Source organism: Westerdykella ornata (assembly GCF_010094085.1).
Source record: "Westerdykella ornata strain CBS 379.55 unplaced genomic scaffold EI97scaffold_27, whole genome shotgun sequence".
NCBI classification, from domain to species: Eukaryota; Fungi; Ascomycota; class Dothideomycetes; order Pleosporales; family Sporormiaceae; genus Westerdykella; species Westerdykella ornata.
Window position 1 is genome coordinate 102,116 of NW_022986877.1, and position 23,448 is coordinate 125,563.

Genomic DNA, 23,448 nt, shown 5'->3' on the forward strand with positions numbered 1-23,448 from the left:
ACGGATTTAGATCTCGTATTGAGAGGCGGGAAGGAAGTCTGGGTGATGCTCGGCTGGTCCGGATTCCATACTCTTGGGATTGACAGTGTTGAAAGCTCGAACCATCAAGGGTGTGTGTATCGAACAAGCGGGTTGATGGTCAGGAATAGGAACATGTGGGTATAAGCTTGAGGGTGTTGTAATTTCCGCTGTACGGACACCTAGGTAGGTAGCTCAGGCAAGATGAGGGGAGATGATGGAGTCGCATCGCAGGTTCTGTGCACAGTGTTGGTTACATAGCGATGATATCAATCTAGCAAGCAAGTCCAGCGTCACACTACGTGAGCGCCTGTTCAAGTCATGACGTTGAGACTTTCTATGAACATTGGCTTGGTACTAACTATTCATGATGGGATATGTACAATGAACGATAGATCTCTTACCCAGTAAAACATGCATTTTCCCATGAGGGGGATCGTAAACTCCCCTTTTTCAGATGCCACATATACATCTACCTTGTACTATAGAGGAATGGGTTTCGAGAACTTGTACGTCCTTGACGAGCCACTCATCGTGACCCACAATGTAAGCGGGTCACTGCCCAACTGCTCCTTCGTTGCGCCGGTAGTTGAAGAGACAGCTGCCGGAACCGTGATGGGGATGGTAGTGGAGCACTTGTTACCACCGGCTGTATAAACCGTGACGCTTTCTATGCTCTTGCCGTCGGCCGAGGTTTGCCAAGTCATGCTTGGTCTGCACTGGTCACGCGTTTGGCGGTTGAGGAATTGTTGTACAAGGTCGTCTTGCTTCAGGGTTTTGAATGGCCAAGTGGTACTACAGAGGTTAGACGGATCATGATTGCTGGATGTCGAGACTCACAGTCGCATCATTTCTTGCGCTACCGTTTCGGTCCAGATCATGAGGAGAGACCATCGTCCTCTTTTCCCGTTCAGAGTAGCCGTAGGCACGTCATTAACCCTCATGTTCGCTTGATGGAACATGTAACTAGAGCAACGGTTAGATATTTCGGTTGGACCTGTGCTTTCTGTACTTACGGATCCCAGTGCAGGCCCATCAAATTCCTGACCGCGGTGTTTTTAGCATTCGTCAGGAGGTCATTGAAGTCGCCCTTGCCAGCTGATGTATCGATCCACTCCTGGAGTGTGCAAGCGGGCAAGTCACAGTTGTAGTAGATGAGTGTTGCCCATCGGGGCATTACGTTGAGTCCCGCGTATCCGTTGCCTTGAACTGTAGTCTGCATCGGCCAGAAACGGTTTTGCTTGTTGAGGAGCGCAGGCCTTGTGTTGTCACCAACTACGTTGACGATGCCATTGTCGATCCAGGCCTGGATGGCATCCGCATTGTGCAACCCGGTGATGGCAGGAGGAATGATGCCCTTCGGGCTAAAGCGCTTCGCAGCATCGAGGCCAACTTGCTTCAGCCAAGCCTGATTGAACGCGATCTCCTTCGCCGTATCCGAATATGTAGCATTTGTAAGGTCCGCGTGGGAGCTAGAAACGATTAGCTGCTTAGCTAAGAGTGCGCAAATTCTACACCGGGGACATACAAGGTGTGAGAGATGTGGGCAAACTTATCCCGGTTTGTCTCGTCGGCAAACCAATTTTCAAGCTCATCAAGTTCTGCGCATTGGCGACTCCAGGTATACTTTGTAGGTGTGGCTGGCCAAATGTCCGTGCCAGTACCTGGGGGTTTCATGTACTCTGGATTCCCGTCCACCTGGTCAGGATAATCGATGCCAGTGGCTGGATTGCATTCCGTCTCTCCGGCCACTGTATCGGTCGCAGCTTCGATATCACCGTTCCCGTTATGGCCAATTTCGATGAAGTATTCTGAGCCTGAGGGCATCCGCTTGTTAAGATCGGCTTGCCAAGTCACATGCAAGTCCAGGTCTTCGGGTTTGCAGCGGTATGATTGCCCTTGGGGCCGATACAGAGGCGTCACCAGGAACATGTCGTCCACCTGCGTACTGAAGTAGATTCTTCGGAAGCCGACGTATAGGCCACGTGTGACCCAGTGGATCCAAGCATGTTGGATGATGTTGCTAGAGGGAGCCCAGTCGAGCGCGAAAGGCAGGAACCACACCATTTGTTGACGAGCTCCGATTTGGTTGATAACTGCAGCAGTTCCTGCGTTGCTGAATTTGGCAATCTCCCAAGCGATCGATGAGTTTGTTATTGTCGCGGGCGTGTGGTAAATGTTTGCAATGCTAATGTTGGCGGCAGCGCCTCTGCGGACTATCGTTAGTTTCTGGGTCTTGGGATATGTACCGGACGGCGATCATGTGGTAGAACGTACGTCTTCAAGTTCGCGGTGGCAAAACCGCTGGTATTCGTGAAGATAAAAGTTTCATCGTTTTGGTTGCCGCCATTACTGGTTACGCCGAAGTCGCTGGTCGGAAACACATCCAATCTGACCATGCGCACGCCGAATCGCGTTTGGTAGTCCCACAAGTCATTCCATTGCCTCCGGGTGAGGGCGCTATAGTACTGGTCGCCGTAATTGTAGCCCACTTCGCTGACCACGACAATACCTCCGTAGTTTCCATGAGTAGCGGAAGAGTTGAGAACTGGAAGACTAGCAATGCCTTCCTGAGGGACCGTGACGACGTCGTAAGGGATTCCGTAACCTTGCAGACCGGAAAATGCGCTATTCTGCGCGGATGTATAATCACGAGCAAGAATAAGAATCGTGCTAGAGACAGTGGCACCAGAAATGGCCGTTACCCCGTCAGCCGATGCACTCTGGCACAGTGCGAGGAGCACCGTAAGAGCGCATGCTCGCAGCGACTGCCACAACGAAGGCGCCATTGCGGAGGTAGGTCGTGAGCGAAGACGTGAGAAAAAAATACAAATTTGGCGGGTACCAGATCGGTTTAATAAAGAAGGTCTCGGCAGAACTCCCACGGCCACTATTGGATCCTCGTGCCCACGTATTGGGCCAGAGGCAGCATATACGACACTCAACTGACTATTGATTCCTGCCTTCCACGGACCATCAGAGCCAAAAGAGAACGTCTCGTCTGGTCAAAGTCGAGCTATGACGCGGCGTTGACAGTGTGACGGTTGCGATTGCGACTGTCAATGCATGTTGCAACCCACAGAGCTACATTCTATGTATGCGTAGAGTGTGAGCCTCGGCGGCTTTTGGAAGACACAAGGAGCAGGGATCTTGGCAGGTTTCGGTCTCAGTGGGATTCTGCTGGGTAAAGTCTTCCCCGCCACGTGCAAACAATGTCGTATACATTGGAAGTATGGACGAAAAACGTGACTTCGGCTCTATGGCTCGGGAGCCTGCGGTGCACAGCAGCTTGCAGGCACGGCTCCCAGGTACCATCAGCGAGCTAGAGGTGGTAGAAACAGGCCACGAGCCGACGTTCCATTGCGGATTCCATGACCCTGACCCGGACATTGGAAGATATTGCAGTCGACGCGTCTGGCGGCCGCCACGCAAGCTGAACTGCGCACAAATTGAGAGTCAATCACGAAGCCGGACCTCATTTGCAGATGACGTGCGGTGCAACGAACCGGGCGGGACAGCGATGTTTAGCAGACTCCGAGATTGATGAAGGCTTCCGGGGCCTGATATTAAAGACGTGATGTGTGGTGGAGGAGGTCAGGTTAGGCTAAAGTAAGGCGTGGACATGATTTGGACCCCTGGAGCTTGGCCCTCCATGGATGTTAAAACGGCAACGGGCGCACGGACCGTTAGGTGCCGCGGCTACCGGACCCCTGTGCCGATTCAGCCTCCTCTTCCCCAACGTCGCTCGTTCATCTCTCTCCCCTCTCCATATCCTCCACCAACCCCCAGCCCTCGTTTCTGCGCAGTCTTCGTGCCGCCACACCTCGTTCAATTATGTACTGGTATATAGGACCCCCTGGCGCTGCCGTGGATAGATTGCCCCATCGTACTTCAGGGTTGGCAGTCCCTGTCCACAACATGCCAATGCCCGGCCAAAAGGCTTCTATCGCTGTCTACCGCCCCCCATGAGTGCTGCTCACTGCCTCTACGGATGGCCAAGGCCGCCTGAACAGCCTTCTCGAAGCACTGGGAAGCCCCCTCCCTGCTCTTGGCCGCCAGCGGTGGACCATGCCCTGACGCTCTCTTCTTCGATTTGTTCAAAGCACACACCAGATCAGCAGTATGTACACGCATGACTTTCTTGTACATGGCAGTCGGCGTGGAAACCGAGGATTTAACGTTTAGGCCGTGGAGCGGCCGGCATTTCTAAACTGCACAGTTCGTGAGCTGTCCTTATAGTAGCAAATTCTTCCACTGCTTTCTGATCGAGATGTCCTTTGGCCCAATGGTTTTGGTCGCTCGCCATGGAACACTTTCGCTTTGATTCTTCTTTCATGCCGTCATTATTCATATAGACGGGGCTAATTCCGCCGCTATAACAACGGTACCCACGTTGTTGTGCTCGCCCTCTGGGCTCGCCTCGGTTGGAGCATCCTACCACAAGAGACTCAACTTCATCCGTTTCGCGAGTTGTGCCACCATGGCTGACATTTGGGGTGTCAGCGCATTTCGCTCAGGTGTTGTGCCCACGGCGTGGTGGCAATGGGCATTGATAGCCATCATCGGCGTCAGTGGCATCGTTGGGATTGTTGCTTTTGTTTGGGCGTCCTACAAGTCCGTCCGGAGGGTACTACATGTAAGATATTGCAGCCTGCGTCACTTCGTCTTCTCAGCTCATTGCTATGCATAGGATAATATGGCAGCTACGTCGTTGCCTCGCTCCGTCCAGGAACGCATACAGCTCCTTTCAAAGAGCGCATCACCAGTTCACGCGAAACAAACACTCCCCCCTAAACCTGGCTCTTTCGGAGTGTATTTGGGGCTCTTGAACAACCCAGTGTTGGATGAGGAGGCTCGAATATTATCTCAATGGGACGCCGTAGTCTTGGATTACTGCGAACCAGGAGTCCTTGAGGCAGTCAGCGACGACAGCATACCTCTAGGGCCACATATAATTGCCAGACTGGATCTCGTACAAGTATTGAGCTTTGCGGCAAAGGACAATGACGTTGATATGCTCCGTGTTGTCTACATTATCTCCAAACTCATTCGGCAAACACTTCGAAAACCCCACCAGCGAAGATATTTTACAGGAGTGCTCGTAGCTGGCTGGCGAGAGAGGCTATCGACGGCAATGCTGAATGGGCTTGCGAAATTATTCTCCGCTCACGGGCTCCATGTCTTTCTGGAGATTGCGCCACCCGAATTCTTGGACGGCATTGGAACGTTCAGTCTCAAGCAATTTGCAGGAGTTGTCGTGAGGAATGGCACCGTGCTGCCTAACGGTGAACGCAGAGACTTTTTCGGCATGGACAAGATGAAAAACACTACCAAAGCTTTCGTGTCAGAGTCTTGTATGCGACCATTCATTGTCATGATGTGGGACACTGTCGAAGATGATGCGGAATTATCACATGCTGTCGCGAGGAGAGCTCACATTTGGTGCGGCTACCATGGGGCAGTTCCATTCCTCACCCGACGAGGCGCACTCACAGACATCTCTCAAGTGCGCTCTTGTGACGAGCCTCTTGCTGCATTTCAGTGGCTGAAAAACCGTAAAGTCATGGCTATACATGAGAGGTTCCGCACGACACGCATTGTACGTATCCAACGCTTGCGCTTTTTCCCGTTACGTTTGCTGATTTTGATTTCCATCAGTTGTCTCCAGAGTTCTCAAGCATCATCGATGACTATCTCCCTTTGCAGAGCGTATTCCCGCTTCTAGCCAACACGCTTTCTGGATTAGATGATTCAGAGTCCGAGACAGAGGAGAGCGATGACTCCAGCACCTCTACACTCACCGTCCAGTATCCCGAAATTGATGAAAACGGTGCCCTCCTTCCCCCGGTACAACTGTCACCGACCTCTGCTGCCCCCGATTGGAGCAACTGCTTGGGTAAACGTGCGGCGAATCCGTTGTCATGTTCTTTTGGCGGCGACTTCTATGGTCCCTTTGGATGCTTCCCCATCGGATTCAATGCCACGCAGGAGGATTTCGATCACGTACTTACATCACTTCGACGGCTACGCAACCTCGCCCTGTTGAGCCGCGTGCAAGCAAACCAATTACATGATGTAGCGGATGTACTCAGCATGTACAGCTCTTCCAGCAGCCGCCTTTTGGACGTCGTGCCGTCATCTCGTGAAGCGATTTCGAACTTCGCCGACAGTCTTGCCAAGGCGAATGATGAGAAAGACGACCCTTACCACCTACAAGTCTATATTGGGCTTGATTCCGGCTTCCACACTCCGTCTGGATCACAGTTTTGGGCGGTATGGGAAGTCGACCCGCGAACCCAGTCCCCCATCATCTACATTTCCAAATCTGTGCAAGACACAACGTCTGCATTGCTCCACACCTACCTGAGCAAGTCTAGCTTCTCAAGATATCAGTGCTTTCTGCTTGAATATGGATTGTCAGAATACCAGGCCAATACCGACCAACTCCAACGGTTACCCAAACGCCTTGAGCAAGACTTGAGCTTGCTGACGCCAACCGATCTGCTTCTGTATCTGCAGCATCTCCAATACAGTGAGTGGAATGAAGGCTGTCCATTGTTGACCGCTATTCGGTCTCACTGCGAGGAGATCTTGCTTGATATCCCGACATATCGCCAGATGAAGAAGCTCTGTAACATGGATTACCTCAGCGGAACCATAACAGCCGAGCAACTCGTAAACGCCCGGATCAAGTGGTATCGTCTATGCCGGCTACCATGTCTGGAGAAACATGATGCTTTAGAGTTATTCCGCCATATCGACTATTATTTCCGCGCCCTGTTATGGCGTCGGGATCACCAGAAGTTGGATGCTATAACGTCGGCACTTGAGAAGCTAACCAGCCGAGATGAAATCGACTCAGTGTCTGATTTTGTTCTGTTCTGCATATTCTGTGCAGCACGAAAAGCGGGTTTCGAGGAGGTATACACTGAAGTCTCGGACAGGAACCCCCTGTTCAATCAATATTCGGATCAAAGCGCAGCCTTCGCAGAGTTGTTTGCCTTGGGTTCTCGTTGCGAAGCTTACTTCGACATCACACCAAGTGATATCGGAGTACTTCTGTCAAAACGGCACCGTGATTATTACAATCAAAAGGATCATCAGCCCCCCATGTGGATTTTCAATGCGCCCTCATTCGCTTCTGCATACGCTGCAGCACAAACAGACATTGATCCGAACCAGAAAGCTTCGGTCCTCCCTGGGTACCGCAGGTTTACCTTTCTCAGTGTCTTCGCCATACCTGCGCTTGTTGGTAAGCTCTCATCCATTTGTTTCGTAGACGTAGCTGACTCTCGTAGATATCTTGATGCTCAGTTTTACAGGTCACGGCCTCTATCTTAGCGGTCTGATGAGCACCGAAGAGCTGAAATATGCCACTCTAGCGTTAATGGTCTCCTTGCTCCTTTCCGGAGCTATCGGAACCTGGATTTCAATCGGAGGAACCTATTACCTCATTTCCATGGCATTCTCGGCGGCCAATATGTTCGTGCTCACACGGCTGATTGGCGGTCTAGCATTCACGGCTGCTGCGTCCGTCCTTGGATTCGTCGTCGTTGGAACGGTTGTTAACGTACAGTCTGGTGCTATCTTCTGCTTCTACCTCTTTGGCTTGACTTCCTATCTATCGGTTCTTGCGGTACTCTCGACGTACCAAGTTCCTGGGTCAGCGTTCCTTAACGGGCGCAAAACAGTCATCGTGATCCTTCCTACGCTGATCATTTCTCCACTCTTGACAATCTGGGTCCCAGGGCACGACATCATCATCTATCCTTGTGTTCTTTACCTGTTTGTTATTTTCCTCATCTTAGGAATGAGGCACGTTGGCATGAAATGGGTTACCTGGTATCACAATATCAAAACACTCAATGACGCAGATGTCAAGGAATGGTATGTCAAGAGGCATGCCCACCAAGACTCATCCCACTCGCATGGTAAGTCTCATTACTTCAACGCACCGCTACAAAGCTGACAAGGCTCCTAGCGAAACGCCTGAGTAAAGGCTTACGGGAGTCAGTCACTCTACCTGCATCTCTGGCATCCTCTTCCGAGATGTCTTCTGGCGAGGAAGATCTTTTCAATGGTTTGAGTGAGCCCGCCATACTCGCTCTTTGTCGAAAAGAGTTGTTTGATGCGGTCCAGAGGGAGAAGAAGCGCCCCTTTTGGCAAAGGCCGACCGAGGATGCTCTTGTGAGACAATTAGCGCAGTGTTGGGACTCCACTCTCTTCCTTCTGGACTGGTACAGTAGACTCACTGAAACCAAACGACCTATTCCATACAGCTCTACCTGGAACTTGGAGACCCAGGTTGCGCTAGAAAGTATGCAACAGTCACAAAAGGGCATCAAGCTCCACAACAGTTTCATTCATTGGCGGAATGCCGGCGACGAAATCGGTTGCGGAATCTTATATTTCCTGACCGCACTCATGGATCGCTGGCTCGATATCCTTCATGGCGTTACCCTGGTCGGACTTTCCAAGGACCAAAATGACCAGTATCGATTGGCAGTCGGGTTTGGTCTTGCGTACTACCTTATTGGAGCTGTTCTTCTCGATTACAAAGCTCAACATTTGCATACTTTATCGATGCAGTCATCGCCGGTTTCTATCGAGTCGATTCCGCAGATTCGGAAAGCAAAGTCCAATGACCAGAAATTTCGGCGGCACCTCTACTGGAACACATTGCTGCTATTCATTGGAGTGCATGTGTGGGCTCTTTCTTTGAGTACCGCTCTGGTCTGGATCTTCAATGGTTCCTCCAGCGCCACGATTATGTTTCTTGCCTACGTTGCGTCATACAGCGGACTGCTACTCTACCAGTACAACAAGATATTCTCTGGGCCTCACGCACTTATGCCGCTGTTGGTGGCTGTCATCTTTGGACTGACTGTTGGCATAAGCTTGAAACAAACACATCCAACCTTCCATTACGTCAACGTAATCGCTCTGGCTGTTTCTACATGGACTGCAGCTCTGCTGTCTTTCAAAACTGCTAAACTGGGACTACCTGAAGCCTTCGACATCAGGATGTATATCTCTGAGACTATCGAACGCTTCCGACGACCGAAGGCGCCTTATAAATCTACCGACTCTGTTAACATTCGAGGCCTACCCTCTCAGTATCGAATTCACTGGTCCAGTACTGAGCACTATCACTCATATAACGGGTCTGGCTCAGACCCGCTATATAGCCAGAGCGAACTTCAGGCGTTCGTGAATAAGTTGCGGTCTGGTCCAAAAGATGATCGATTTAGGGTGCTGCCATTCGGTAACCCTGGAGATCAAGTCACTGCTCATCTATTATCTTGCACGCATGAATCTCTCTCTCGGCTCGCTTTGCATGCCTTTCCCGCAATGCCATATCTTGTCCAGAGGATCGTGTTGGCATGGCAGAACGGTCTTATCAAGATCTTCATAGTGCCGATGCAGTCAGTTGTGGATCCCAAAGTCGACCTCCGCGCAATCTCCGAGTACTCGGATGGCCGACTGACTCTCTTCGTCGCGTCCGATTCGAAGGGTGCTACCGCTGCGCGGATGAATGTTACGAGCAACTGCCAAGTCATCGCTGAAACCCTGATACACGCCTGCGCAAAGACTATGTTCGGAATTCCCGACCTGCAAGCCGCTATTACCGAATCAGCCCTGGTCTGCACTCCAGTTGGGCACGCGCCATTTGCAGTCTCCGAGTGTAGCAAACGTTCAATGCCATTTGGTGGTTCCGGCACAGAGGTTGCTGCTTTCGAGTCGGAATGTCGAAGGGAACTACTGCGCTACCTCTGCCTGGGATATGATTGCGAAACTCAGTGGGACAACCTTCCTCTGGACATCCGCAGACTTTTCCTCCGCAGATGCCTTGGAGCGCGGGGCCCTTATACCAATACAGAGATGTCATGGATCCATCAAAATGTACCGGCAGAGGACGCGTGCACCATCTTATCGCGTGTTGCTCGATACGATCTTGGCGCATTTCTGCTTGTTAACAAGTACAACTTCTTCAAGCAATATGAGGACCAACATGGTATGGAAAAAGAGTACCGACAGAAGACAGCCGATATCCAAGAATCCCACCATCCGGTTCTGAATCGCTCTGCAAGTTATGTTATCACCGATATTACTCGGTACTTCCGTGTTCCCATTGCCTACGCTTATCACTCTCTCGGTACCTGGATCAAGTTCTTTGTGCTGGCCACCATGGCCGACACGGAGTACCAGAGGGAATTGAGATGTGCCCTTGGCAGCACCCCTCGCTTTCTCAAAGCGCCGGCCACTTTTGTACTGACTGGGCTCTGGATCTATTCCCGATGGCTCATGTCCGTTACGCTGCCCTTTTTCTTGTACCACGGACGAAAGGACATAGCCGACCTGTCAAATACTGTGAAGGGCAGCGTCATTGCACAGCACAAAGATCGCCTGGTTATCCGTAGTTACGGCGAAACAGAAACGGCTTTCATTCACCCTATCGAGGACTCTGGGTTCAAGCTTGTCTTTTATCAAGGAGTACATCAGCAGGAGCCCACTTGGGGCCATACAAGGGTAACCACCTATGATAAAGACATGCGTATTGTGACGCGAGAGGACTACAAGAATGCACAAATAATCAACAGATTCGTTTATGAATACCCGAACAAGCGGACTCAGAGGATAAGCAAGATCACCAAAGTCCAGAACACCAGGATACCCCTCAGTCGCCGTTGCGTTCAAGGGGAACAGGAGAGTGCGAAGGTGCACTACAATCACAAGGGTCATATTGAGTCTGGCAGTTATGTCCAGGATGGAAACCTGGTGCGGTTCAAGTACCATTACCGCAAAAATGCAAAGTACGACGATGAACTTCTACGAGCAGAATTTGTGCTCCCGCACATGTCAGCGAATGTCAGTTGGTGCGCGCCGCCGATCAGACATGCTGAGAAGATGGAGCGCTGGATACCCACTCCCCGTGTGCTCGAAGCTACTTTTGTGCAAGGAGCAGACGTGTACGAGTGTACATGGCTCTATGATCACAAATTCCATCCAACCATCACTACTAAACTGAATGGGGAAACCGTAGACACTCCAGATATGATACGCTTCGATTGGTTGGGGGTTCTGAAGAAGCCCACACGGTGCAACTTCACTGATGAAAATCCTCTGCTGTCGTTTAAGATGGCAGCCTCCAGTCTGACGAGTCGCCTCTTCCGCACAAACATTAAGCGACAGGAGATCTCAACGTCCCGAGCTCGATCTCAACTGTGGAAAGCTTGGAAGAAACGCCTGGACCTCGATGGTGTCGTCGTACGCTGGGTTGATGAAGAGCTGCTCCGTAGAGAAGCCATGCTGCGGCCTTACTGGCGCCGGAGAGATCGAGGCAATCTGCTCAAAGCCGAAGACTATCTCGCATTGCATGCTGATGCTATTATGGCAAGTTCGGATCTTACAAGCGATATCAGCGCGTGGACGCCTCTCGCAGTACGCATGAGCGACTTATTCAGTTTCGGCCAAGGGGGAGACGCAGTCATCTATACCCGGACCAAAACACTTGGCCGTGATACCGACAAGACCCTCCATGTCGTAGCAGTAGACACTGGCACTTGGCCGAACGAGGGTGGCGGTGTCTCTGCGTGCCGACGTGATCTCATTAACAATCTGCGCACTATCAAGTGGCACATGGTTGTGGAGTCTGCCAACGATTTCGGTCTTCCAAAGCACCAAACCGAAGAGAACGTCGAATCGCTCAAGATCATTCCACTGTGGGGTCTGGACTTCCTGCATCCGTCGCACGGCATGTTCACCAACAAGCTCGACAGCGAGGTCGACCATCTTGTGAAAGAGGCCACTATCAACGACATCAAAATGAACTTTATCCCAACACTGACCGCGCTTGTACGAGGTGCTCGGGCAATCAACATGACTCCCGCTGATGTGCAACAAGCCACACGAGCTCTTGTCAATCTCAACACGTACTTCCAAGACTCCCGGCACTGGAAGGAGGTATGGTCTAGTGACATAGTCAAGGATACCTGGAGAAAACTATGGCTGGCGGATGATATGCCAAATGCTCAGCCACCTTCGGAATGGTTCCGTACCGAGCTGCCTACGCTGGGTCATTTTGATACTGCCTTGGAGCTGTGGTTTAGATGTAAGTTCCCGTCAGTCTTGGGTGGACGTGTAGCTGACTTGGATAGACTTGTTCATCTTCTCGATCCCGATACCAGAGAAGATTCCAAATGTTTTCCAGGCTTCTCATCACAGCGTCTCGGCTTCGTATGGCATCGTCTGTAAGCTAAAGCGTAACTGCACGCTGCAGATCTGGGACCACGCCATTTCTTGGAGAGAAACTAACCTCTATCTGTCTTCTGCCATGTGCACTCTGCCTCCTTTCATTAGGAACTCTCTTCTTGGGTTGATGAAGTTGACTTCCTGTCTAATTCTGCATCATGCGGACCAAATTTTGCCATGTGCGGGTATGTAACCTTGAATCCTCCATTTCCCCTCGTCGTCGTGACTAACCAATCTCGAGACTTCTTCAACCCAGGATGGGAAGTGGAGATCGGCAGTGCCAAAGGCCAACTCGCGCACCGCAACAGGTTTCGTCGCAAAGTCGACCCTATCGTGAACGGCATTACCGACATGCAAAAGTTCGCACCTGTCACAGAGATCAAAACTAAAACACCGACCGTCACCATGCTCTCCCATGTCTGGTTTGCCAAGGACATCAAAACTGCCCTCCTGGCAGCTGACATCATCTCCAATGAATGGGGCTTCAAAGATTACAAGCTCGACATCTATGGTGCCCTCAACAAATCTCCCGTCTATTCGGCTGAATGCCAGGAAATTCTTGCGTGCAAGGGTCTGGGCCCAAGTGTCACTCTGAAGGGCACCGCCGACCCAGCTATGGTGTTAGCCAACACGTGGCTTTTCCTCAACTCGTCCGTCTCGGAAGGTCTACCTCTCGCTCTGGGCGAAGCCGCCCTGACTGGTGCGCCTGTCGTTTGTACCGATGTTGGCGCCTCCCTGCGTGTCCTGACCGATCCCGATACCGGTAAGAGGTACAGCGAAGTAGTCGCTCCAAACGACGCGTACAGTCTCGCACGCGCACAAATCAATCTCCTCGCCATGCTAGACGAGTGGGCGCAGTACGCCGAAGACGACCCCGATCACCCCGCGCCAATACTCCCTCCCAAACCAACACCTCGTGACGTGGAGATCATCACAAAGAGGATGTACGAGAAGTCCGAGCAACGTCGCAAACTCGGCATGATGGCCCGCAGTATCGTGCAAAAATCCTTCGGAGGAGAACGCTATCTACGCGAACACGAACAAATGCTCTGGATCGGCAAAGCTCATTACGAGATGCTGGGTGTGGAGCGGAGAGTGCCGCCTCCAAAGCACCCTGCACGTATGCTTTCACTTAGACGCGGGTCTCGAGTTGATGCTGCTGCACAGCAAGAAGCAGATACAGCCTCCAGTAGTATTATCGATCCGCAGCTGGAGAAGATGCAGCATCCTAGGCCACCGATGGCGAAGCATTTCTCTACGACGACAAGTTTCTCGTCGGTGTATATGGATGAGCCGGGTGGGACGTCGGCGTCGGCGTCTAGTTCTGTCTACGGTGATGATTGGGGACATGCTACTCCGGATTCTTCGGTCATGTATCCGAAGTCCGAGAATGAGAAGGAGTACTACGCCCCTATTGCGCGGCCGCCACGAGCGTACGGGCCCGCGATTGCGACCGCATTGCCAATGGCTAGGGGTCACGTTGCAGCAGGGAAGCGCCCAGTACAGTATGGATTTGGATATGGACATGCGGACGGGTTTAAGCATGTCCCCAATGTGCAGTATGTGCCGAAGGGGCCTGTGGATCCGAGGAGGAGCGCGTTGATGAGGCAGTCGGTCAGGCCGGAGAGTGCAAAAAGTAGTGTGAGGACGAGGAGTCATCTAAATGAGGTGCAGGCCGCGGAGTATGGTGGTGTGGATGGGCGGTTGTGAGAGAGGAGTGGGTAGCAAAGATCCGTTGAGCGGAAGAAGATGGAAAGGGAAGGGCAAAAGTAAAGCTTGTAGTGGCTCATTATGAAGATGTTGGGAGTCATATTTATACCTATTTTGCTGCATTGGGGTTGGGGGTTTGGGCTTACATGGGACTTTGGTTGATGCATTGCATTACATATTCACTCGCTAGCATATGCATTTTGGAAGGATAGAATCTAGCATATCGTTCATTTTGTTGACTGATGTATTAACCTCACAGTGAATCTTAATGGTCCGTGGGTATTGAGAGGTGCGGCGGGTGAACTAATGCCGTAGACTCTGTGGCTTTTTGCCCGGGAGGGCTGGATATGGTTATGTAGGTGAATTATGCTGTGCTTCTTTGAGGTAATAACCCCTTTCCGATTCTCTAGGAAGAACTATGTTGTGTAAAATTCTACTACAGCATATTGCTTCACTATTCAAGTTTCTACTGGCTGGATTGCTGGCTTGATCTAATAGTAGGTAATGCGTGATCAACTGTGAACATATCCCTCATGCTCCCACGTCCGACGTGGGGAGATGCGATGCGTGATCGAAAGTGTGCTATGGGATTTAAGCACATATAAACCCAGATTATGCCGTGGGGGCGAACCATTTAGCAGCTCAGAAGTCTACTGACGGAATACAAATCGATACCCAGTCTTTTAATTCAACGAAATAGAGTAATAATCACGGTAAAATGTTATAAGCAGGTGGACGATGAAGACGAATCCGAGATCAGAAGGGTATCCGTAGTTTTAACACCAGCAGTACTCCGATGTTCACTCCAGTGCTGCTATCGAGCCCCAAATGAAACATGCTGATCACAATGCAATACAATGGCGAGTTACTGTATAAGGAATGACCGCTCCTCTGCACGACAAGGACAGTGTGCCTATGGAGTACCCAGCCAGTATTTGTCATTCACGCCCTGTTTTGGAATCGCTCAGGACTGCACAGGCATTCCCTCGTCGACGCCACAGCTTCCTTTTGTGACACCTCCCGGGTACTCTCATTCAACGGTCTTGTGCACCTTGGCTGCTGTTGCGTTTCTCCCAGAGCAGGGAGGGCGTCAATTGTCGGACAAGTGTCAGATATGTGGGTACCTCATGTTCGTTATGAAGGTTATCAGCTCAACCCGGGTCCCGTTCTGCAACTGCGCTAGAGGAAGCATTTTTCCAAGTTCGACAGATTATAATGAAGATGCGGCTACCTCTCAGAGTTTCTAGGCGGCGTACTCCGTATTAGACAGCTACTTCACGAATACGGTGCAGGATGATTTTTTAGTGAGGCATACCGGAAACATCACTGGCTGAGTTTCTGGAGCGTTTACCCAATGGTGAAACGCAAGAGCTCCGGCCCTAATCTATCGCAAAGTTATCCCAGCCATGCGACTGCAACGACATTTTCAAGCGGGGGCCCCATTTCTCTCATCATCGCAGCCTGCGTCCTTCCACCGCGGAACATTTCCCCGATCCAACGTTCAAGACCACACGCACAACACATCGTGCATCATGCATAACACACCCGACGGGAAACCCCGTCCCAGGGCAGGGGAAAGGTGCCGCCGGTTACCTAATTCCCTCTGTGCTCGAACAACCCCCACAATCATTCAATGATCAGTCACTGTGTAGTCCCACAGAATTTTCCTTGATTTCTGAAACCGTCCCCGTCCGCCACTTCGTTTGTACAGGCTGATATCTTTCTCTGGTTACGAGGGAGACCCCTCATTACAAGAAAAAGTGGGTCGCTATACCTCACTTTTCCGGTGCCACATCTCTCGTGTGACCCATCTGACTATCTGTGCTACGGAGAGGCGCTCCAGGCTTTCCTTGGGCAGCAGATCCACAAGATGGCGGTAACAATGACCAGGGTGAGCGCTGTGCGAAAGAAAACAAGGACAGGGGTTGAAGGGGGGAAGGGGAAAGGGGACGGGAGAGGATGGGTTGGTGAAGGTGGGATGGTTGTAGCGTGACACATACGGTTTCGTTCATGCAGGCGTGGATGTCATGAGAGGAGAGAAAGTCACCAGCCCCCAGAGCAGGAAGACCTGTCACATGCATTGTGGATGCATCTGCGCTTCACGTTTTGCGGAGAATTGAAAGAGCGGTGGAAGTATGGGTGCCCCGGTGAGAGAGACGGGGAGGGAGCTGGCCGAAAGTCCTTTTTTCCAGGCAGTGCGCTCGTGCCGGGGTTCTGGAGAAGGGAGCTCGTGCTCGATCGGATTTTCTTTCATGGCTCCAGCTCGCTTGTGTTCCTGATCGGTGATTGTGTACATGGACCACAGTAGCGGAATGCTTAATCTACCCTCACGAGAGAGCCCTGTGGGAAACCCCGCAGGAGATGACAGTTCCCCACAGATGTGGTGACAGGAGGTATGATCAGTTTCCATGATTGAAAAGCAAGTAGCTCATGCGACAAAAGTTAAACTAGTATTAGTCCGTGTCGGGGAAGCAAATTTCACCTCTTCACCACATCCTCTGAGCCGCTGGACCCAGTACGGATCCGGGGCATGTTACATTACAATGTAAATTTCGTACAGGCTGCGCGATGCCTGTAGATACGATTGATAGTCCCTCCAAAGACAACCGAATAGTGAGAACGCAACAAGCTGAAATAGAGAAGGTTGAGTATGACAATCAAAAAAGTGCGACATAACGTCAAGTTGTAGCTGGGATGAAGTTCGTCGGCCCAGGATCTGATGAATCGTGTAGCTGCGGAGATTTCGTGCAAAAGTCCCCAAAAATTAGGATCCCCATGGGTAAGAAAATACAGTAAATTGCAACAGACCAAGGAACCAGCCAGTTGCTGTGCTGTGAGGAAAATTAACAAGGAGCCACTGAAGCTGAGTGGTGGCAGATCAAATCGCCTAGGTCATAGCATTGTGCCGGCAGGTGCTGTTTGCGCTGGTCTATCCTAGCCTCGTAGATATCATGGCCCCTTGCAATTGATACACGGGTAGCAATCCTTATGGCGTATTGTCTCAAGCCCGAAATGAAAAAAGATACCTTTATGTCGAGATAAGATTATGTCAATGTTTGACGAGATTACCTCCTCTTTTGAAGCCCATTACCGGATATGAGGCTTCTTGAACGCTGGGTAAACAAAGTGCCATGTGTAAACGCAAAACAAGTGGCTGCGGCTAGTTCGACGGAAGATATGGCCGAAAGATTCGTCAACTATGCAATAGTTGAGCCATGTAAACATTAGAAACTGCGATTCAAAGTAGGCATAGAGGACGGATTGATTGAAGGTGGCTGGGATTTCAGTTCCACCAAATGTGTACCATCCGGCGACGGTTGAAGAGGCGTGTATTGCTGGCCGCTTATAAGGGCGCCTTCGTTGGATGATCTCCTCAGCGGCGTTTGCTTCTCTGAGCTGTCCGTACTGAAACTGTACATGTTGGACAGAGAGTTCGGGCGGGCTAATACGGCGAGTGTATCTGTAGACGAGGAGGTTGGCAGTGTGTAGTTCCGGAAATTGGAGTATGTCGTTGTTCCAGCTACAGTGGGCATTGTTTCAAGGAGGGGCGAAGTACTGAAGCTGAGCTGCTGCTGCGTGTTCGAACTGACGGACTCTCGCTTTGTCGATGCGGTAATACCGCTATATGCGATGGTGTCGTTTATGTCTCTTGTAGTCGCGCTATGCGCCACGATATTGTTTGATGATGCTTCGGAGGAAGGTGTGCTTTGAGCATCGGAACCGGAAGAGTCGGAGCTCCAAGTGAGTGCTGGCCTTGCAAATGAATGCATTTGAATTCCAGGGATGGTTTGTACAGAACGAAGCCTCTGATCTTGCAGGATATCCACCGCGTTTCTTGCCCTACGAGCAGGCGACGGCTGAGGAATCGGAAGTTGCCTCCGAGGAGCGGCAGCTTGGTTATGTGGCCTCATTGGTAATGATAATGGAAGGGCAGATTGTATCGACGTCATATTAAGCGGAGACATTGCCTCTGCAGTGGTGTTCGGCGGCAGATTGGAGGTCTGCAGCACAGGTAATCCCGCAAGAGTGTAGGAGGCTTGACTGTTCTGGTCCTCCAGGTATGTAGAGGGCCTGTTCAGTGGAATTCTTTGGCTGGCCTGGTTCCATTGAAAATTTGCGCCATACATGCCCATGATGGCATTCGGGTTCTGCAGATATGCCGTGGTGTGGTCCAGATTGTACGGCTCCGTTGAACAAGTGCTTTCGGGACAGGGCATACTCCACGCTTGCGGATACACTGCAGATTTCGTGTCGATCTGGGGATTGTACTGAGGACTTTGTAACGAGCGATTGAACAAGAGACTTCCATTAGGGCTGTAAAGGGGAATCGGATTGTTCTGGTTGCTTGCATGAGGCAGGAGATTTGCGAGCGCTGCGGTCGTAAGTCCCGTCAAAGCGTCGGTCGAGCCAACCTACACTTGAACTGAGACTTGGTCAAGTTTATTTGAAACTTGAATTCTTACCCTGTGAAATTGGCATCGACTGACATCGACTCCGGCTTGCTTGCAGGCAAGACATCCACTAGCGTCTCCAGGATCACCACTGCATCGAATTTTTCGTTGTCTGCATCGAGCGCACTGGATAGATTAGTAATTGTCCATGAGGGAATATAACATGTTCTCGGCTGGCACAGCCTTCTGTTGCCAGCCTGGGCACAAAGGGTGTGAATGAAGGGGTCGGTCACTCACAGCTACGGCGATGCGACGCCTGGGATGGTTGTTCGTCTCTTGAAGTTTTTCATCCTTTAGTTGACCTCCTCGAAGTCGCATACCATGGCCGGACGCGTTCAGTGGACACGTATGCGGATCTGATCTTGAGACGTGAGCCGGGGGGAATGCCGCATTTCGTTCGTGCGAATAATATTGCGGGAAAACGTAAGGATCGTAACGACGACAATCCAGCTGCATAGTTTGTCGGAGAACCTGCATTGAGCATGAGTGTGTTGTCAGATCGCGAAAAGAGAAGCAGTACGTCTGTGACTTTCGCCGTTGGAGGAGTATATCTGGTAGGCGAAGAAGAGAACGACAGATGCCGACACGCAAGTGGGAGCTCCTCGGGGGTGAGATTGTCGATTAGCGGAGAGAATGAAGTTCCGTATACTACACTGATGAAGCTTGAAATTGTTGAGACGATGTGACCAACTGTTTTTTGGATCCAAAAGCCGACAAGAAGAACTTAATGCCGTAAGGGAAGCCCAATGTATTCAGGATATTCCAAGCAGCGTGAAGATTGCTCTGTTAACAAAACGTGGGTCAAATGAGACGCCTTTACCCCTCAAGAATGCATGGATAGCTTTTGAAAAGCGTTGAGTTTGCCACCAGGCTGGTACTAATCGATACCCCCAACGCCCGTGCGCCTACGGAACACTGCAGACTTGGACCGATATATCGTGTGATACAAGTAACACTCGTTACTGAATGTACAAACGGTATAACGAGGCTTGCTGTCGTATCATGCCACCAATGGAACGGTGTGGTTGGCTCATTACTCACCAGTCTACGACCGATAAATAATATGGTCCCAGGGAGAACACCCTCAGGAATGTCCAGAAACCTGTAAGAATAAGTGAGAACGCTAGCTGTGCTCACTTTCCAAAGCCAATAACAATATGAAGAGGCATCTACAACAAGCAAACATAGGGGTACTCAGTCAAGGGAACTGTCATCGGGTTCACACCGCACAAGAGATCATCCTGGCAAGTCCCGTTTGCTCCCTAGACATCGGGGAATCGGGATTTGCGTCACATGCCGAATGGTCGTTTCGCTTTTCGCTTCAGGGACAATCTTTGGCCCCGTACAAGGAAGACCGGTCAGCAGTCAAGGGCTGTATGGTTTCTCCGTGACATCATTCCTTGAAAATATTCAAGCATGGACGCTGCGACTTAAACTCTTTAACAACATATGGTGCAGAATCGTCTCTACAGTACGTTATGTTAGCTTTCCAATCTGTTGGACCGAAGTGTTTGTACGTAAAGTAGAAGAACAAACGCCAGAAGTCTGAGGAATTGTGAGATCTGAAGCTGCCCCAAAATGGTGAGGCATGCACTAGTTTCCGTAGCCGGGTTTGCATCACGCAGCCGTTAGATTAATGTGACCTGTCGTCGCTAGCCTTTTGGATAATGCCTTCGCCATTTACAGGTGTGTGTGTGGGGCGCTGCATGGAGAAACAAAGGGGCACACTATGTATGACACGCCCTGCATGCGTCGACCAGATGCATGCCCCCATTCTTCCCAGCCCAGAATTTACGACGGCGCGGGACAGACGTAACCTTGAGAGGAGGCGGGGAAGTGGCTGAATGCCGTCTTCTCAGGTGAACGTCCTCATTGGGGCCTTCCTAGATCAACACAACACCCCTATCCTTTGATATCGACACTTCTGTACTTCCCCCGTGCCACTCAAAGCCGTGTACCTGTGAAGGACAGGTTGAGAAAGTAGTGATAGCACTGCATCACAGCTGTCTGGACATTGCCAGCCAATGGGGAGTACGTGGCGTACGCCAAGACTCAAGCAAACAGCATCCACAGTGCTCCTCCAGGTGTGTCGAAGGAGGATGGTTGCTCATCTGTCTGCTTGGAACTGGTCATCGCGCTGTCGAACGTACTGCCACCCACCGGGATTCGGGAGAAATAGTTTCGGAAGCTGGGTCGGCAGCAGACGAGATCTGTAGGAGGAGCATATATTTTGACCATCGAGGATTGATCACTGTTAAAGTAGTTCAGATAGAAGAGATATTTGCTACCCCTGAAAACGCTATGTTGGTGTTGAAGATTCCAAGTGCTGGCAGTGCCATACGTGGTGGCAGTGGCGGTAGCACCTGCAGACAGTGTGTAACTAGTGAGAGGTTGCCGACAGGGAAGTCTTTTGCTTGCTATCTCGAAGAGACGGTGAGCTCCAGACGCAGAATTCTCAAAATCCGCAGAGGTCGATTCAATACATGGCCCGCGATAGGAAGTCGTGAGCGGCTCCCCTTTCACTGAGTCTCTACTCCAATGTGGAAGACATAAACTGAGGTGCTAGTCCTGAAGACCTTACTGAATCGTTGCGCGTGCGGTTTTGTGCACCGGTTCGTTGGGAGTCGGGCACACAAACACCCGACCGTGCATGCAGCCTTACCGCCTTCCTCAGGTCATCGCGGCTCTTCCGGGTATCTCGTTGGGTTGCATCAGATCGTTTCGTGGCGTTCTCAAAAATTGGAATCAACAATGAGTAAGCCGCTCACCTTGAGGTCGCTACTTTCAGATCAGTTACCGGTTCATAACATCACAGTCAGCCTAGAGGGGTTGAGAAGCGTTACAGTAGAAGAGGGCTTGGAACAACTACTTGTAAGCCTAGAAAGAGAGATTTTAGAGCTAAAAATGCCATAAACTTGTACTGGCTAGCATCAGAATGATACTATTCAAAGATGACGTTGGCATTGAGGTCGTCTTTAGCTCTGTCGATGTTAACTTACACTAAGCTTTGCTGACTAAACTCAACCGGCGAATCTATTTTCCGCACGCCTGACGGCCATTGATGGGTACTGTTTGCGATCACCACAACCAGAGCACGACTGTACAAACTGACTCATGTCATGTCTGTACTCCTGGAAACGTCACTGGGCGACATTACAATTGATCTGTTGGTGGACGATGCACCGAAATGCTGCGAAAAGTAAGCAATCCCAGCGCTCCCGAACACTCTCACGCCCTTCGCTTCGACTCTCCCCCGCAAGCTCATGCCCATACCCGCTGTCAATTGAAGCAAGCTGAGCACAACAGATACTGACAGCTCGGCAAATACAGCTTCTTGAAGCTATGCAAGATCAAGTACTACAACTTCTCGCCAGTGCATAGCGTCCAACCCAACTTCTCCTTCCAGACCGGTGACCCGATTGGCCCTTGGTCTAACGAGAGTGATGGCGGCCGATCGATCTGGGGCGTGTTGGACCCTCAGGACCGGGCGAAGAAGACGTTCGTGCCCGAATTTCCACCGAAGCTGAAGCACAAAGAAAGGGGAACCGTCAGTATGGCCACTGCACCAGCGCCGGACAACCCAGACGAGCGTTATGCAGGGAGCCAGTTCATTATCACGCTCGGACAGGATATTGATTATCTTGATGGGAAGGCGGCCATTTTTGGGACAGTGGTGGAAGGCTTCGATACATTGGAGAAGATCAACACCGCTTATATCGATGACAAGGGTCAACCATTGAAGGATATCCGTATCTTGCACACCGTGGTCCTGGACGACCCATATGACGACCCTCCAGGGCTAGTTGCGCCACCCGAGAGCCCTGTACCTTCGGCTGCGCAGCTTGCTACAGTCCGTGTCGCATGGGATGAGACCCTTGAAGAGGAAAACGACCCCGAAGCCCTCGAGCGGGTACGGAGGGAGCGTGAGGCGCGAGCACAGGCGCTCACTTTGGAAATGGTTGGAGATCTGCCATTCGCCGAAGTCGCTCCTCCCGAGAACGTCCTGTTTGTCTGCAAACTGAACCCTGTCACCGTTGACGAGGACCTCGAGACCATCTTCTCCCAGTTCGGGAAGATTATTAGTTGCGAGATTATACGAGACAAGACGACAGGTGACAGTCTGCAGTACGCCTTCATTGAGTATGCGGACCAGAAGTCATGTGAACAGGCGTACTTGAAGATGGACAATGTTCTGATCGACGATCACCGGATTCATGTGGACTTCTCCCAGAGTGTCTCAAGAATTGCCGACGACTGGCGTGACGCTGCGAACAAGAAGCGAAGACGCGCAGCAGGAGGCTTTGGAGGCATTGAGAATCTCGAAAAGAAACGACAGTACCGTGACGAAAACACACGAGAGCTGGCCCCTGACTCCGTTGTGGATAAGCTCATAATAGATCGCGACCCCATACCCGTAGAGGCGAGGGACCGGCCCAGCGAGAAGCGCCCGGCCCGCAGAGACGACGCACGGAGGCGCGAGCGGCGGGAAGCGTATCATGATGATCGTTGGAAGCGGGATCGAAGCCGGAGCCCAAGGAGAGACAGACGCGATCGAGACAGGGATGGCAGATACGATGACCGCCGTGCCCGGGAACGGAGCCGAAGCCCGGATCGATATCTTGATGGGCGCCGTCGGGAGCGAAGTCGAGACAGGTATATCAAGGAGGATCGGCGTGAGCGCGACCGCAGTCGCGACCGCTACAGACGGGATGAGCGTCGAGACGAAAGGCGGAGACGAGACTGATTTCGAGTGGCGGTTTTGGGTATTGGGGGATTGCGGGATTCTAAAGGCGTTCGATATCAACGGATTCTCACACGGATTTTTCAAGGGCCGATGAACAGGTCATGTTTTCTGAGGAATAAAGAAGCCCTTTTACGAACCGCGAAGGCCTGATCCGTGTGTCATGCTATATTTTGGTGCACATCTCGGGATTGTCTCTGATTGTGCACACCTATTCGTATCCCCTTCACCGTCCCGAACTATATGCCTTATCCAGCACACGTTCACGGATGTGGC

At 51.3% G+C, this 23,448-nt stretch overlaps 4 protein-coding genes across 4 annotated transcripts; 2 read left to right on the forward strand and 2 right to left on the reverse strand.

Annotated features, from left to right (window-relative positions):
- Window positions 1-500: 500 nt before the first annotated feature.
- Window positions 501-2,807, reverse strand: EI97DRAFT_383628 (uncharacterized protein; the record flags this gene model as incomplete). Its single annotated transcript, XM_033795922.1, has 5 exons — window positions 501-813; window positions 859-984; window positions 1,035-1,490; window positions 1,547-2,227; window positions 2,296-2,807. The coding sequence occupies 5 exons, from the start codon at window positions 2,805-2,807 to the stop codon at window positions 501-503; spliced, it is 2,088 nt and encodes a 695-aa protein (XP_033650947.1).
- Window positions 2,808-4,498: 1,691 nt separating this feature from the next.
- On the forward strand, window positions 4,499-13,980 carry EI97DRAFT_383718 (uncharacterized protein; the record flags this gene model as incomplete). The annotated part of the gene is made up of 7 exons (XM_033795928.1): window positions 4,499-4,654; window positions 4,709-5,617; window positions 5,677-7,266; window positions 7,304-7,953; window positions 7,992-12,130; window positions 12,177-12,455; window positions 12,512-13,980. 7 exons carry the CDS (start codon window positions 4,499-4,501, stop codon window positions 13,978-13,980), a joined length of 9,192 nt encoding a protein of 3,063 aa, XP_033650948.1.
- Window positions 13,981-17,204: 3,224 nt separating this feature from the next.
- Window positions 17,205-18,197, reverse strand: EI97DRAFT_461074 (uncharacterized protein; the record flags this gene model as incomplete). Its single annotated transcript, XM_033801166.1, has 1 exon — window positions 17,205-18,197. One exon carries the CDS (start codon window positions 18,195-18,197, stop codon window positions 17,205-17,207), a length of 993 nt encoding a protein of 330 aa, XP_033650949.1.
- A 3,353-nt stretch (window positions 18,198-21,550) lies between these two features.
- On the forward strand, window positions 21,551-23,175 carry EI97DRAFT_383674 (cyclophilin-like protein; the record flags this gene model as incomplete). The annotated part of the gene is made up of 2 exons (XM_033795925.1): window positions 21,551-21,630; window positions 21,762-23,175. The coding sequence occupies 2 exons, from the start codon at window positions 21,551-21,553 to the stop codon at window positions 23,173-23,175; spliced, it is 1,494 nt and encodes a 497-aa protein (XP_033650950.1).
- Between the last annotated feature and the right edge of the window lie 273 nt (window positions 23,176-23,448).